A 16485-nucleotide genomic window follows, 5' to 3' on the forward strand; every position below is an offset into this window, starting at 1 on the left:
GATGTAAATCTGGTCATGTTATTCCTTTGCCTACAGCCTTCTATGGCTCCCTAGCATTCCTGGGCAACATCCAGACTCTGGAATGGCACAGACATCCCTGCGGACTCTGGTCCTTGCCCACATCTCCAGCCCCAGACCTGCTTCCCTCCAAGAAGCTTTCCCAGCCCCGTGGGGCCAGGCAAGGCTCTGGATGTCCACCGCCCTGCCCCACCTCTGCCTGACCACATCCGAGAACACTGATTGCAGTTGCTCGGGACTTCATGAGAACAGGGGACATGCTGTATTGTTGGAGACTAAAGTCCCAGGGCTTGACACAGAGTAAGTGTTCAATAAATAGTTGCTGAATGAATGAACGGTCAGAGGCATTCATCTGAGTAATAAATAATTGTTTGGCTTCCTTTGTTGGATGTAAAATATCAGAAGTGTGGAGGAGCTCCAGAAAGGAATGATGTCTTCTCAAGCGGCAGGTAACAATTGCGTCTTTGTCCTTTGACCTAAGCTGGCCCAGACAGTGGTCAGGGGTCATGGCTTGGCACTCAGGACAAGCCCTGGATTCGGAGTAGGAAGATTTGGTCATGTCTGTGTCCCAGAAGAGGTGGTCCAGGGTGTCTCTCGCTGGCTGGGTGGCCTTGGCCAAGTGAGTCTCCCTCTCCGAGCCTGTCAAATGGGACCATGGACAGCGCACAGGGAGGCCGTGAAACTTGATCTTGTCCCCTGTCTTCCTCCAGAGGCGAGCTGTCCCTTTAACGTGGGAGGAGGGGCCAAGGCCACAGGAAGTGGCGGGAAGCTGGGAAGAGCTGGTGTGGGCAGGCTGGTGGGCCGCAGGCTGGAGCCAAGCTGGGTCTGGGGACTGTTGGACAGGCAGGTAAGGGGCCTGGGGCCCAAATGGTGCCTCTGGGACTCTGTGTGCATGTGTGAATGTGAGTGTAGGGTAGTCCGGAAGGTTCTGGGGCAAGGTCCAAGTTGAGTGGATAGAAAGTGAGAAGATATGGGTGCGAAACCCTCCCAGGAACACTGATTTAACTCAGGGTGCTCTGTGGTCTAGTCCTCCTTGGAGAAAAAGGCTGGGTGCCACGGACTGATGGCTGGGGAGCAGGTCCCACTTGCCAGAGGGGCGGGACTGGGCACTCTGCCAGCCAAGTTCCCCAGCCCTGGCATCAGGGATTTGGCTGGGAGTGTCACCAGGTGGCCTCTGGAAAAGCCTGAGGGAAAAGGCGGCAGAAACAGTCTTTATTTGGCCGCAATTCACGGAGGCAGTGGGTGAGGCCCAGTGAGGAAAGGTGACATGGCCACGGTCATTGTTTGCTGAGACCTGAACCCAAGCCCCAGGCTTCCCACGGCATTGCTCCACAGCAGAAAGGGCCCAGGGCTCCCACCTCAGCCTCAGTGGTGGCCACGTGCTGTGAGAGCCATGTGTCCCCAGCCTACGGTCTCACCTTGGCCCTAGACCTTAGTCTGGGAGCCCTGCGCCCTTATGGGCATCTGGGCTTGATAAGGCTCTTCATTTACAAGCCTGCTGTTCTCCTGTGGGCCGTTGGGGGAGCCTGGGGAAGGAGCCAGGAGCATTTGGCTCCTAAGGACAACTGGCAATTAAGTATGAAATGCTCACACCTTTAACCATCACCACCACCACCAGCACCATCACCACCATCATCATCACCACCATCATCACCACCTAGTAGAGAAAGTATAGCACGGTGCTAAGAGCACAGATGCCAAAGTGCACTGCCTGAGTTTGAATCCTGGCCGTGCCATTTCCAGCTGTGTGACCTTGGACAGGTTACTTAACCTCTCTGGGCCTCAGTTTCATGGTCTATAAAATGGAGCTAATAAGCAAACCTATCTCTGGGTTGTCGTAATGTTATATGAGATGCCATATGAGGTTCTTGGCACCGTGCCTGGCTGGCAGTATGTCTCGCACAACTATTTAGCTGTTATTTATGTCAGGCGTGGAGTTGATGCCTTCCCTATGTGGCCTCACTGCGTCTGCACAGTGATTCCGTGATGCCCAGGCCCTTCTCCCAGTTTGTTGTGTGGTTAGTTCATTCTCATTTTTCAGGTCTCAGTTTTAATGGCCATTTCCCGCAAAAGGCCTTTCCTGACCTCTGTATCCACAGTAGGTGTCCTTGTTCTTCTCTTTAAGGCTCCCTGTATGTGTCCTTTCCTTAGTAGTTTTCATCATTTTTGATTATTTTGTTTGTCTATACAGTTACTTGTCGAATGCTGATCTCCCCATCAGCTCCAAGAGGAGATGTCTGTCTTGCTCACCATGGCATCCCCAGTTCCTAGGTCAGGGCCTGCACCTCGCAGGTATCCTATAGACATGCGAGAGAAAGGGTAAGCATGCCACATGGTTAGAAGGCCCCAGAGAGATGATGCCTCTAGAGGACTCACCTGATGTCTGGCAGAGTAGAGCAGAAGGGAACGTGGCACAGAGAAGTTGAGACACTTGTTTGGGTCACAGCTAGGCATACAGAGCTGGTTGCTAACTTTGGTCGCTGACTGACCCCTAAGCCCAGAGCCGAGGTGAGGCCCAGGCTGAGGTTTGCTGAGTTTGGGTGACCCACCAGTCCCTCTCCCTTAGTGCCATGCCCAGTGCCCCGATGGAACTGGGTGGAGGTGGCTCAGACTCTGCCCTGCCTGCGGAATCCCAGGGCCATCCCAACAAGGGCCCTGGGGCCAAACCCAGAGACAGGAGACCTGGAATCCTCTGGTGGAGCGGGGGACAGGGGGGCGTAGCTGTGACTAAGTAAGGGTGAGCAAGAAGCTTGGGCCCTGAAGGGTGGGGGAGGCTGCCGTGCTCCTCCTACTGGCCAGCAGTGGAACTGCAGGGCTTGGCTCAATGCTTTTCTGCCCCAAAGAAAAAAGAGGGGTTGCATTTGCTTCTTAAAAAAAACTCTCTATTTCCCCCCCCCCTTCTTATTTCCTCCCCTTCTGTTTCTTGTGTTTTCCCACGGGTTCTTTTACTAACTGTGCCTTTGCTTAAAACCTCCCGATGGCTTCTCACTGCAAGTAGAATTAGAGTAACATCCCAGCACCTCACCTTGGGCTAGAAGGTTCCCCAAGTCCCTGCCGCCCTCTCCTTGCTCACCTCCTGCATCCAATCCCTTCCCACACTGGCAACACACCAAGTTCATTTCTCCCTCAAGGTGCTTCTGCCTGCTGTTCCGTCTGCAGGAATGCTTTTCCCTGGGCTCCCTGCCGTCTCTCATCTCGAACATTCCCCTTGGAGAACTTGCAGATGGAAAGAGAATTCAAAGCTCTCTCAGCCAACCCGATACTCACAGATCCGATTTGCATCCTGATTCAAACTGTTAGAAACCCCAAATCACTGACCACAAAACCAACCATTTATCCCATTTAATGAGATGATTGGAAAGGTGAGAAATTACCAGATATTTGATGATATTGAGAGATGATTATTAATATCTTTACATGTGATAATGGTATCGTGATGATGTTTTTTAAAAAATTAGCATCACTGAGATATGATTTCCATAAAATAAAATTAGCCCGGGGCACCTGGGTGGCCCATTCGGTCAAGCGTCTGATTCTTGATTTCGGCTCAGCTCATGATCTCAGGGTGGTGAGATGGAGGCTCCCTGCTTAAGAGTCTCTCTCTCTTCCTTTCCCTCAGCCCCTCCCCCTGCTCACTGTCACTGTCTCTCTCAAAAAAAATTAGTCCTCTTGGAGTAAGAATTCAGTGAGTTTGCACAAATGTATATAGTTGTGAAACCAAGCAAAGAAAAGAGTTCTTTGCTTTTAGAGACCCGTGCTGCAGTGTTTACAGATGAAGTGGTATAGGGAGAAAAATATAATAGTACGAATAAGGGAGGGAAAAAAACCCCTAGTACGGGGGGGGTGCAGGTGTGGCTGGAACAAGGCCGGCAATGAGCACTTGCGTGAGCTGAGTGACAGGCTACTCCAGACGTTCGTCATACAATTCTTTTTTTTTTTTTTTTAAAGATTTTATTTATTTATTCGACAGAGATAGAGACAGCCAGCGAGAGAGGGAACACAAGCAGGGGGAGTGGGAGAGGAAGAAGCAGGCTCATAGCAGAAGAGCCTGATGTGGGGCTCGATCCCATAACGCCGGGATCACGCCCTGAGCCGAAGGCAGGCGCTTAACCGCTGTGCCACCCAGGCGCCCCTCGTCATACAATTCTTGATATTTTGCTGTGTTTAAATTCTCCATAATACAAGGTTTTAAAAAGTTTTTCTCTCTTGAGAGACCGTTTCTGGCTGTTCTTGCTAAAACACTGCCTCCTGCCCCCGTCGCCCCTGTGTGAAATTGTGTGATTCTCTCTCCCCAACTAGAAAGTGAGCTCTGGCGAAGCAGGGGCTGCCTCTGACCTGTGCGCTCCAAAACCTGGAACCACCGGGCACATAATAGGTGCTCAGTAAAAGGCTTTTTAAATTTTTGCATGAATGGAGAATGAATGAATGAATTCTCCCATGCTCATTCATTCATCACCATGTATTGGCCACCTTCTGTACCCCCAGCCCTGTGGGCAGCCACAGTTACAGAATGAAAGGGTCCCTCGTTCAAACGTTTTTGTCCAGGTAGGGAAACTGAGGCCGGGGAGGAGCAGGTACTTGCCTGGAGTCTCACAGCTTGGCAGCCAGATAAGGCTAAGGAGCCCAGCTGAGGCCCCTCTCCATCTACCCTTCCCATGTCCTGGGGAACGGGACTCTTGCCAGAGCTGCTGGGCTATGGCCTCAGTGCTCTCCTGCAGGCCTCCCGGTGGTTGCTGGAATGGAGAGCTCTCTGACAAGCTGTGCTAGGGCTGAGCCCTTCCACACCATCACGCCTCTGCTGGAGAGCTGGGCGCTTTCCCAGGTGGCAGGCATGACGGTCTTCCTCAAGTATGAGAATGTGCAGCCAGCCGGCTCCTTCAAGATCCAGGGCATTGGGCATTTCTGCCAGGAGGTGAGATGTTGGCAGGTGGGGAGAAGTGAGATGGTTCAGGAAGGAGGAGGAGGGGGATGGATGCCGGCTGCCTGGGGGTGTGGGCAGGAGGGGAGAAGTGGACTTGTACAGATGGGTGGGGCAGGATGGGGGTGAGGCATGTTGGGGTGGGCTGGGGAGGGACTAACTCTGTCCCACACAGGCTCTATGACATCTGCTTGGCTCAGTCCCCAACCCCCTTCTTTCTCTTCCCAGATGGCCAAGAAGGGATGCAGACACCTGGTGTGCTCCTCAGGTGACCCTCAGGGCTGGGTACTCAGGGCTGTGGGGGTGGGGGGTGGAAGAGCTGGTTGGAGCTGCAGTAGATGTCCAGGGATCAGGTTCCTCTTAAAGGTCCAGCCCCATCGAGGTCATGGTCAGATGGCCACTTCATATGTTCTCTCCCAGCCCTCTTCCCATAATTCAGGACTCAGGGTAGAAGTGACAAAAACCCAATTCATACAGGTTTAAACTACAGGCCCCAAGAACTGAAAATTCTTGGGATAAGTGGCTTTCAGGTACAGCTAGATCCAGGAGCTCTCCTTCCCTTGACTTGTCTTTTCTCTGTACTAGCTCTATTTTCACACAGACTTCATATCAGCAAGACGGCCATCAGGAGTTCTAGGCTTGCCTCCTATCACCCTACCAGCCCTAGTGAAAAGAAAGCACCTCCTTCTTGATGGTTCTCCTCAATCCATAATTGGTCTTTTCCACCCAGCTTGGATCATGTACTCATCCCTGAACCAGTCGTGGGTTAGGGGCTTGAGTTCTCTGATTGAGTCCATCTAGATCACATATCCACCTCTGGGACCAGAAAGAGGACTCAAAGGTGGGGCGTATGAATGCCGGGAAGGAGTGACCCACAAAGGGAAATGGAGGGGGACGGAGGAAAGTGTATTAACAGGCTAAGACAGCACTGCCCACTGCACGCCCTTCTATTGCTTCCACAGGGGGCAACGCAGGCATTGCTGCTGCTTATGCCGCGCGGAAGCTGGGTATCCCGGCCACCATCGTGCTCCCGGAGGGCACCTCCCCGCAGGTGGTGAGGAGGCTGCAGGGGGAGGGGGCTGAGGTTCAGCTGACCGGAAAGGTAAGGACACCAGGAAGGAGAAGCCAGCTGGAGTGGGCTGTTCCCTTTCTACCCACACCTCACCCCTAGGAGATGGGATCTCCCTGCTTTTTTCTTTCTCTTTCTGATGAACTGTGCCTGGAGCCCAGTCTTCTCTTAGGATGGCTGAGCTGAGGGGTGGGAGTGAGGCAGGATGTATATTGAGGCCTGGGACCTCCTGCCTCCACTTACCCTGAGAAGACTTCCCCTGTGTGAACCCGGGAGAAACAGGAGCTGATGGACCAAGAGTGTGTCCATCTTCTTATAGCCTCACTGACACTTGGAATTATTCATTTAAAAATGTTTGCCCTCTGATGAGACAAAAAGTAAAAAGAAAGATGATGGTGGCATCATTTCTCATTCTGAGACCACCCCAATAATGAAAGGTGCCCACCACCAGGGATATCGCTGTTTCATCTTGTTACTGAAGAGACAGAGACGCAAACGTGTAATCCTTCTATCTTCCTGGAAAGATGGAAAAAAGCTTCCTGGAGAAAAGATTTTTTTTTAAACCATTAAAATTTAAACTAAAAGCCATAGCATGGTACCTGAAAGCTGGTCTCCAAATACTTAGTGTCCAGTTTCCTTCCTCGCTTTCTCCCTTCTCTTTTCTCTTTATCTATTCAGCTGTCCTCCCATCCATCACCCTCTCCCCCTTCCTCTCTCCCATTCATCCATCCGTCCGTCCATCCATCCATCCAACCATCCATCAACCATCCATCCATCCATCCATCCATCCATCCATCCATCTGTACATCCGTCCATTCATCCATCTGTACATCCATCCATCCATCTGTCTGTCCGTCTGTCCATCCATCCATCCATCCATCCATCCATCCATCCATCCGTCTGTACATCCGTCCATTCATCCATCCATCCATCTGTACATCCATCCATCCATCCATCCATCCATNAAACCATTAAAATTTAAACTAAAAGCCATAGCATGGTACCTGAAAGCTGGTCTCCAAATACTTAGTGTCCAGTTTCCTTCCTCGCTTTCTCCCTTCTCTTTTCTCTTTATCTATTCAGCTGTCCTCCCATCCATCACCCTCTCCCCCTTCCTCTCTCCCATTCATCCATCCGTCCGTCCATCCATCCATCCAACCATCCATCAACCATCCATCCATCCATCCATCCATCCATCCATCTGTACATCCGTCCATTCATCCATCTGTACATCCATCCATCCATCTGTCTGTCCGTCTGTCCATCCATCCATCCATCCATCCATCCATCCATCCATCCGTCTGTACATCCGTCCATTCCATCCATCCATCCATCTGTCCGTCCGTCTGTCCATCCAGCCATCCATCCAACCATCCATCCAACCATCCATCCAACCATCCATCCATCCATCCATCCATCCATCCATCCATCCATCCATCCGCCAGTCACCTTTCTCCCTCCTTCCCTTCCTTCCTTCCTCCCTTCCTTCCTTCCAATACATAATCATTGAACTCATACTATGTGCCTCTACTATGTTAGAGCTAGGGACATAGAGTTAGTAAGACACGGTCTCTACTCTCGCGAAGCTCAGGTGTTGTTGGGGAGACACGCGGATAACCAGATGGTGATAAGAGATTGTGGTAAGTGTTGTGATGGGGAAGCACAGGGCCCTGAGGAAGAACAGAGAAAGCATGTTGTTTTCATCCGCTCTTGCTGCTAGATCGTGCTCCCTAACAAATAGTCCCTACATATCAGAGGCTTATGAGAAACCGATCTCTCTCGCTCGCGGGCTTGTGAGTGGGCCAGGGTGGCTCTGCGTCAGGCTGCAGATGGGACTAAGGTCTGCATACATGCCCCACGTCCTTCCGGACCGGGGGCCGCCTGGGACGTGTTCTTCTCCAGGTGAATGGCAGGAGGAGTGGGAGGAAAGCCCCTCTCAAGGCTGTGGCTCAGAACTGTTACGCTGTCACTTCTGCCACACGCGACTGGCCACAGCAAGTGCCCCGGCTGGGACCTACATTAGTGTGGGTGAGGCAGTGTACGCTGGTCTCTCTGACGGCAAGAACGCGGTCCCATGACAAAGGGCGTGGAAGTGATTCTAAGGGAGGGAGAGGGTAGGGAACGGGGCCGTGGTCTGAACTACTGCCAGGCTCTGCCTCAGCCTTGGAGAGACAATCAGGAAAGACTCCCCAAGAAGGGTCCCCTGTGTTATCTTGAAAGGGCCTCCAAGTCCTCCCACTGGGGAAAGGGTCGTGGGCAGAGGAAAGAGCCTGGAAAGGTCTGGAATGGGAGCGAGCACAGTGCATTCCATTTGGCTGCAGCTCGGCCCCCACGGGAGGGGCTGACAGGTGAGGCCGGAGAGGGGGACGGCCTCCTCAGCAGGTGGGGTGGCTTGGAGGTGCGGCTGGCATAGGGCAATGGGGAGCCATGGCAGGATTTTGAGCTGGGGAGGGACACGATGGGCCCTCACTCGGGCTGCTCTCCGGCAATGGGACAGGAGGCAGGAAGCCTGTGAGGAGGCGCTGCTCCAGGTGAGGCCGGCTCTTCGGTTAGATGGGAGATTCCTTGTGGACAGAGACGAGTTCTTTGTCCTCTGTGTCCCCTGGCCCAGGATGGGCACAGAGGGGGTGCTGCAGGGGCCAGAGGGTGGGCGAAAGCTGCCTCTGCCCCCTTGTCCCCCTCTGCCCCTTGGAAGACAAGGCTGTTATTTGCCACTTAGCTCCTGCTGAGATTGGCCAGTGTGGGGCCCCCCCAAAATCCCGTCTTAGTTTGGGTTCCCCAGAAGCAGACCCTGAGACAAGGATCGGGGTGCCTATAGTTTATCTGGGAGGTGCTGGCAGAGAACATGGGGGGATAGCAATGAGACAGGGAAGGGAAGAATGCTCCCAGGGGTGTGTGAATGAGTCACCTCTGTGGGCAGCTGGGATTCCGTCCCCACAGAGATCCTCGCGGCTCCTGTGGACGACACACACATGGAGGGTCAGAGGGTCACTCTTGGGGCACCTGCCCCTTGGCACTGCAGTCTGCCCTGCCCACTGTCCTGCAAAGTCCCCTTGCCAGAAAACACCCTGCAAGCGATCTCTGGGCTGGGCTGCAGGGACGCGGGCATCTGCCGCAGATGCCAAGCCCGCAAGAAAAGCACCCCCAGCCCTGATGTGATTCGCATAGGACTGAAGAGACCACCTCTGGCTGTGTGAACTCAGTTGACAGGTCCTCCGTTGGGCGATCGCTGGTGTTCATGGACACCATCTGCAGTAGCCAAGTTGCTATGTGGGGCTCTGATTTGAGGGGGCTTCTCCCCTACTGGCCGGCTCGAAGTGGAAACCGCTTAGCTGGCCTTGGAGCTCCCCCTCCCCTCGGATTGCAGGCTAGCCCGTTGGGATTGTGGAAAGCGCATGACATCCATTTATCCACCCGGAAGCCTCCGCCTTTGTCCCAGGAGGCTGCGGGGCCCACCCCAGCTCTGGTCTCACCCTTGGGGTTCTCCCCAGCCTGCCAGACCCTGGGGCCACGCAGGAGACCTCAGGCTCTGCTCTGACCTCTAGAGCGGTCCAACTCCTGGGGCTCCTGAGGCCCTCGGTTTCTCTTTAGGTCTGGGACGAGGCCAGTCTGAAGGCGCAAGAGTTGGCCAAGAGGGATGGGTGGGTGAACGTCCCTCCATTTGACCACCCCCTCATCTGGTAAGTTTGCTGCCCTCCCCCGTGGGGCTCAGAGCCCAGACCCTCACTGAGTTGGGGTCCTTCTATTGGACAGAAGGGGAAACTGAGGCCTAGAGAGGAGAACAGGCTTGGAAACCAGGCACATTGGGGTTCAGACCCTGCTTCTGTCACTTGTGAGTTGTGTGACTACAAAGTTTCTCTCCTCCCCATGCTTCAGTTTCTGCATGTGTACAATGGAAATGGCAGTAATCAATCCTATTTATTGAGTGTACTTTGGGATGCATTTAATCCATTGGCTCCTCCCCAGAGCCCTAGAGGTGGGTGTTTTATGTCCATTCCACAGGCACAGAGGGGTCAAGGAACTTGCCCGACATCACACAGCTAGTAAGTGGCCAAGACATCGGGTCCCAGGCCCAAAACTTAACTGATGCCATGTGATATGCTGGTCCCCCCTTAAGCACACACACCAATGCTGCCTCTTTCCAAGGCTGTGGAGGGGGTTAAATGGGATAATACGAGAACATGGCTGGGAGGTTGATGGAGGGGAAAGAATGAGTGAGTGAATAAATTGAATGGATGAAAGCTGAGTAAGCTAAGTGTTACAAGGTCTCTGCTCCCCTTGCTGTGGTTGGGAATTGGGGTGGAGATGAGGACAGTTGTGTATACGTCAGCCTTCGGGAATGGGGGCTTTCTCACCCTGCTTTCTCCTTCCCCCAGGGAAGGCCATGCCAGCCTGGTGCGAGAGCTGAAGGCAGCATTGGGGACCCCACCGGGGGCCCTGGTGCTGGCAGTAGGGGGTGGAGGTCTCCTAGCTGGGGTGTCGGCTGGCCTGGCAGAAGTGGGCTGGCAGCATGTGCCCATCATTGCTGTGGAGACCCAAGGGGCACATTGTTTCAATGCAGCCATCAAGGCGGGCAGGCTAGTCACGCTGCCAGACATCACTAGGTAGGTGTGGGCTGGGGGCATTTGTAGGGGGCTGGAGGGTAGGAGTGTTGCTGTCCTAGGGCCTCTCAGTCCCAACCACTGGAGGTAGGGGGTACCCAAGAGGCTCAACTTCACCCTAGGACTTCAACCACAGTAATGTGGATCTCGAAAGGCAATGTCAGAAAAGTAGATGATTGATATGATTCATTTAAGTTTTATTGATGAAACAAATTTCATTGGTCTGTATCATTACAAAAGCAGTTTAAGTGTGTTGCAGGTAAATTAGAAAATGTAGGCAAGCGATAAGCAACAGAAAACAAAGTGGCACCTTCAATTCCACCATCCAAAGATGAACAATAGTGTTACATTTTCCCAGGCTTTGTTTTTTCCCCTGTGCACACATAGATACATACAAGTGAAATGCGCCTGGCACGGAATAGGTGCTCGACAGATGTTTGTGAAAAGAATGAATGAATTGATCATCTGTTTTTTAAAGTTCGGATCGTATCCTTCCTAAATTGTATTTTTCTAGTTCATATTATATATCATGAACATAGTTTCATTCTCTTCTGCAATTATCATTAGAGAACTTTTTCCTTGTTGCTTTTTGTAACTGATTTTAATTCAACTGAGGAAAAGTTCTTATGAACCAACTAACTAACTAATAGAGAGTGGCCAGCTTCCAGACCTTGCCTCATCTTATATCCTTCATCATCATCACCACTAGGATCCGCACAGATGCTGTGTTAGTTTCCTAGGGCTGCCGTAGAGATGACCACGAACTAGGTGGCTTAAAAGAGCAGAAATGCATCCTGTCCTAGCCCTGGAAGGTAAAAGTGTGACGTCAAGGTGCTGGCAGGCCCCACCCCCTCTGAAGGCCCTAGGGGAGGAGCATCCTTCCTTGCCTCTTCCAGCTTCTGGTGGTTGTTGACAACCTTCAGTGTTCCTTGGCTTGTAGCCACCTCATTCTGCCTCTGTCTTCATAAGACCTTTTCTCTGTGTGTCTGTCCTCTTCTAGGAAGGGCACTAGTCATTGTCTTTAGGTTCCGGCTTCATCCAGCCTGACCTTATCTCAACCAATTCCAACTGCAAAGACCCTATTTCCAAATCAGGGCACATTCTGAGGTTCTGTATGGTCGTGAATGTGGGGGGAGACACTACTCAACCCTCTACAGGTACCAGCGCTGCCCATATTTTATTAAACACCCATTAAGTGCTGGAACTTAGGATATCGTGGTGTATGACAGAAAGGTGGCTAAAATCAGGACAGGCTGTTAAGTCATCTTTATTAAGCACCTGTTGTGTACAAGGTTCTGGCTGGCCAGTTAGAGAAACAGTCCTTGCTTCAAGGAGAATTCTGTCTGGACATAGGAATCTTTTTAATGTCTTTCTGGTACCATCTCTACTCCTTTCTGATGCCACCCACCCTCCAGCGTCTCTGCGCCACCTTTCCCTGAAAATTATTTGTGCCTCTAACTTCTGAACCTTTCCTGTCCCTTCACCCCTGAAATACCAGTCCCTCTGACATGGATGAAGTCCTCCAAGGCTCAGCTGGGCAGTTGCCTCCCATCTCTAAAGACCCCGAAGACACTCTGTGTCACTCTTCAGTGAAGGAGCTTGTGGATGGGCTGGTCTGGGCCCCTAGTTGGGAAGGAGGGCCTTGAGGACGGGGGGACTGGCTATTCAGCTCTAAGTCCCTAGCACCTTCCAGAGCCTGGCGCAGTGGAGCACTAAGTGAAGTCCATGGGCCTACCATTTTTGTAAATGACACTGCTATCCATCTGGGTGCTCTGACCAGACCCACCCAGACCCACTCAGAACTTGCTGAGTTCTGTCCGCTCTCCCTCTGGACTCCAGCTCCTGTCCTGCCCTTGTCCCCATCCCAGGGCATCAGTGCTCCCCCGGATGGCTGTCACAGCCCTCCTGCATCCCCAGGCCATCGTGTTTATCCATCCCTCAGTGGCTAGACGTTTGGGCTGTTTGTGTTTTGGGCTATGACGAGTCGAGCCGCTACAAACACTTGTATGGGCATCTGCGTGTGGATGAATGTGTCTCTGGGCTGCGTCCCTACGAGTGGCACTGCTGAGTGTCCTTGCTGTGTTGAGTCCTTTGTCTACCGCCAGGGCAGTGTGTCCTTCCTCCGCCACCAACCTACGGGACTCTTTACCCCCCGCTTACACCCATCGATGCCTTCCCCCGGCTCTCGGGCCCAGATCCAGACTCCTCGCAGACCCACTGGCCAGTCTACCAGCCCCTTGGACGGGTCACGCTCTTTCCTACCACCAACCTCTGTGCATGCTCTTTCCTCCGCCTGGAACATTCTCCCCACTCCCCTTCCCTCCTTTCAGCTGGGATCTCTCACCCCAGAGAGATTGGCCCCACAACCCCCTCTCAGGGAGTGTGCCCTCCCAATGGTCTCCCTCTACTTATCCACTTCATTCTGTTTTCCCTCCAGGACTTTGTTCTTTTTTATGTATTTATAATTGAAGTTTATAGTTGACCCATAATATCATTCATTTCAGGCGCACCACACAGTGATCTTGGAATCCCATACATTCCGGCTGTGCTCACCCCATACGTGGAGTCGCCACCAGTCACCACACAAAGCCATGACCATATTATGAACTATTCCCTGTGCTGGACTTCTCATCCCCGTGGCTTATTAATTTTATAACTGAACGTTTGTACCTCGTCATCCTCTTCACCTGCTTTGGCCAGCCCCACCAGCCCCCTCCCCTCTGACAACCACTAATGAGCTCCCCTGTAGTTATGAGTCTGTTTCTCTCTGGCTGCTGGCATTGACTTTGGTCTTAGTAACAGCGATGGTAATAGCCACCACCAACCCTTCTGTAGAACTTTCTACATACCAGGCTCTCTTCCAGGCACTCGGAACGTTTTAACTCCACCCCCATCACAATCTCAGGAACCAGGGACTGGCGTTACCTCCATTTTTCAGACCAAGGAAGCTGAGGCTCGGGGAGGGGCAGTGACCTTCACGAAGTCCCACTCCTAGTGTGGGGCCCAGGTTTGACACCAGGCAGCCTGGCTCCCGAGTCTGCACGCTGGGCCCCTCGGGGCTCAGAGCCAGTTCTGATGGGCTCTCCAAAGGCTCTTCCGGGCCTGAAACACGGCCCAGCTCAGGAAGGTACCAGTAGGTGGGCGATCCCAAGCACAGAGATGAAACAGCATGGACCCTGGAGCCAGACTGCCTGGATTTGAATCCACTTTCTGCTACTGACTCGCTGTGCGTCCTTGAGCTAATTCCTTAACCTCCCTGAGCCTCTCAGTTTCCTCACTTGTAAAATGGAGCTCATAAATTTCTAACTCGAAGGGGGATTACGAGAATTAAAACAGAAAACACATGCATCTATCACCTGGTAGACAGTCAGTAGAAGGTATCGTATAGACACGATAAATAATTGTTAATGAACAAGACGCAAACAATCTGTTTCCATGCTTGGCTTTCTGGGGTCTGTGCAAGGGAGGCCACCATCACGGTTATAGAGTTGGAGGGCGTGGTGCGCATTTGTTGGGACACCAAATGGGACACCCCATTTGGGGGCACCTCCCCTGAGCCAGTGTTGCGCTGGGCTCTTGCCAAGCTGAGCCCCGGCCCATTGCAGGGCGGGAGGGGGCCCTGGGGCTTGGAGGGCTAGGTCCATAAGGGGTGGAGGCCCGAGGATTCACCAGCTCTGCCCCACACCCCGCACTCCCTGCCCTGCCTGCCCTCTCCTGCAGCGTGGCCAAGAGCCTGGGTGCCAAGACCGTGGCCGCGAGGGCCCTGGCGTGCACGCAGGAGCTGGAGATCATCTCCGAGGTGGTGGAAGACGTCCAAGCTGTGAGCGCCGTGCAGCAGTTCCTGGGTGAGGGAGCCTTGCCCCCCTTCCCCAGGCTCAGGGACCTATGAAGACCCTGGGTCTCTGGGTGCTCTCTCTCAACTGTATGCTCAGTGCCTATGGCAGGGCTGGGTGCACAGCAATTATGCACCAAGTGCATGCTGAGCGGGGGCGGGGGGTGGCGTTCTCTCTAGCCTCCGGACATTTGTACGTGCCCTTCTTCCCGCTGGCAACCCCTCCCGGGCCCGGCTCCCTGTCGATGTCATGTGACTCGGGGCTACTCGGTCCTCATGGCACCTCCTCCAGGTCGCCTCCTCTGATCTTCCACCCTCATCCCGCCTGGGTTGGAGACTTCCCATGCACCAGGCCCACTGTTCATAGCTGCCTGGTTCTCATTCATCTACAGCGCTAGATGTAAACCCCATGAGCGTGAGGCCTGGTGTGTCCTTGTTACTGCTGTGACCTCAGGGCCTTCGTAGCATAGGGCCTGGCAGGGAGTGGGTGCTCAATAAATATTTGTTGAATGAATGGGTGAATGTATGAGTGAGTGGAAAGGTAGATAACGGATGGACGGATGGATGGATGGATGGATGGACAGACACATTGATTAATGGACACATTGATGGATGGACAGACAGACGGTCAAATGATGGATAGGGGGTGGATGGATGAATGCATGGATGGATGGATGGACGGACCGATGGATGGATGGATACATTGATTGATGGATACACTAATGGATGGACAGACAGTCAAATGATGGATAGGCGATGATGGATGAATGGATGGATGGATAGATGGATATGCTGATTGATGGATACACTGATGGATGGACAGACAGTCAAATGATGGATGGAGGGATGGATGGATGGATAGATGAAAGGTGGATGGATGGAGGGATGGTTGGTCAGATTGATGGATGGAGAGAGGGTCAGACGGATGATGGATTGTGAGCCAGCTGGCTAGCTCTCTGGCTGGCTTCGTGGATTTGCAGTGCCCAGAGCTGCGGAGCACTAAGTGCTTCTTCCTCCCTTTCTCTCTTCTCATCCACCCCGTTCCCCTGCTCTGGGCAGATGACGAGCGCATGTTGGTGGAGCCTGCCTGCGGGGCCGCTTTGGCTGTCATCTACTCAGGCCTCCTGGAGAGACTCCAGGCTGAGGGCCGCCTGAGCCCCTCCCTGGCCTCGGTCGTGGTCATTGTGTGTGGAGGCAACAGCGTCGATAGTGGGGGGCTGCAGGCTCTGAAAGCCCAGCTGGGTCAGAGCTGAGGGCTCCTCGTCTGGGATGGACACCCCTGTAGCTGCCTGCAGCTCGCTCCTTGTGCTCATGGATGGCCGTGGAAGCTGCCCGTGCTTCTGTGCCAGCTCCCTCCTGCAGGAAGCCCTCCTGAATTGCTTACCTTGGCTCACCTGCAACCCTGGCCATTAAACACTCTGAGTTGAGTTTGTAACTCCACCTGGTCTGGTCTTTCTGGGTCCATGAGCTCGTAGAAGGCGCACAGCAACCTTGAGGCTGGCTCTGCGGTGAAGGGACGCTGCATCACGTAGGTGGGGCAGTAAAGCCAAGGACTCAAACCTTGGGTCTCTAAGGTGGCCCCACTGTCTTACAGGTCCTGCTGAACCCCTGACAGGGCTTCCCTCACCTGGCGGACCTGCCCAGGAGGAGAGGGGGCCATTCTGTGCAGCTGTGCTCGGGCTGGGGGGGCAAGGACAATGTCACCAGGCTTCAGCAAGTGCTCTGTATGTGCCGGAAACTCCTCTAAAACCTTTCTTTCTTTTTTTTTTTTTTTAAATTTTATTTATTTATTCGACAGAGATAGAGACAGCCAGCGAGAGAGGGAACACAAGCAGGGGGAGTGGGAGAGGAAGAAGCAGGCTCATATCAGAGGAGCCTGATGTGGGGCTCGATCCCACAACACTAGGATCACGCCCTGAGCTGAAGGCAGACGCTTAACCGCTGTGCCACCCAGGCGCCCCTCTAAAACCTTTCTACTCATTGTCTTCTTTAACGATCACAAAGGTACTATGAAGCAGAAATCATTATGTCACCCCTGTTCTAAAGA

At 53.1% G+C, this 16485-nt stretch overlaps 1 protein-coding gene across 1 annotated transcript; it reads left to right on the top strand.

The window, feature by feature from the left end:
• The first annotated feature begins 776 nt into the window (after positions 1–776).
• On the top strand, positions 777–15872 carry SDSL (serine dehydratase like). The gene is made up of 8 exons (XM_019806019.2): positions 777–865; positions 4737–4930; positions 5165–5204; positions 5899–6038; positions 9597–9685; positions 10382–10609; positions 14327–14451; positions 15498–15872. Exons 2-8 carry the CDS (start codon positions 4757–4759, stop codon positions 15689–15691), a joined length of 990 nt encoding a protein of 329 aa, XP_019661578.1. The 5' UTR covers positions 777–865; positions 4737–4756; the 3' UTR covers positions 15692–15872.
• The last annotated feature ends 613 nt before the right edge of the window (positions 15873–16485 follow it).

This window comes from Ailuropoda melanoleuca, chromosome 12 (genome assembly GCF_002007445.2).
Source record: "Ailuropoda melanoleuca isolate Jingjing chromosome 12, ASM200744v2, whole genome shotgun sequence".
Taxonomy (NCBI): domain Eukaryota; kingdom Metazoa; phylum Chordata; class Mammalia; order Carnivora; family Ursidae; genus Ailuropoda; species Ailuropoda melanoleuca.

Bases quoted from the DNA above. Each gene is read 5' to 3' on its own strand.
- SDSL (XM_019806019.2), top strand. From the start codon at position 4,757: ATGGAGAGCTCTCTGACAAGCTGTGCTAGGGCTGAGCCCTTCCACACC. The intron at 10,610-14,326 runs GTAGGTGTGGGC...CCTCTCCTGCAG, and splicing joins ACGCTGCCAGACATCACTAG to CGTGGCCAAGAGCCTGGGTG. The intron at 14,452-15,497 runs GTGAGGGAGCCT...TGCTCTGGGCAG, and splicing joins CGCCGTGCAGCAGTTCCTGG to ATGACGAGCGCATGTTGGTG.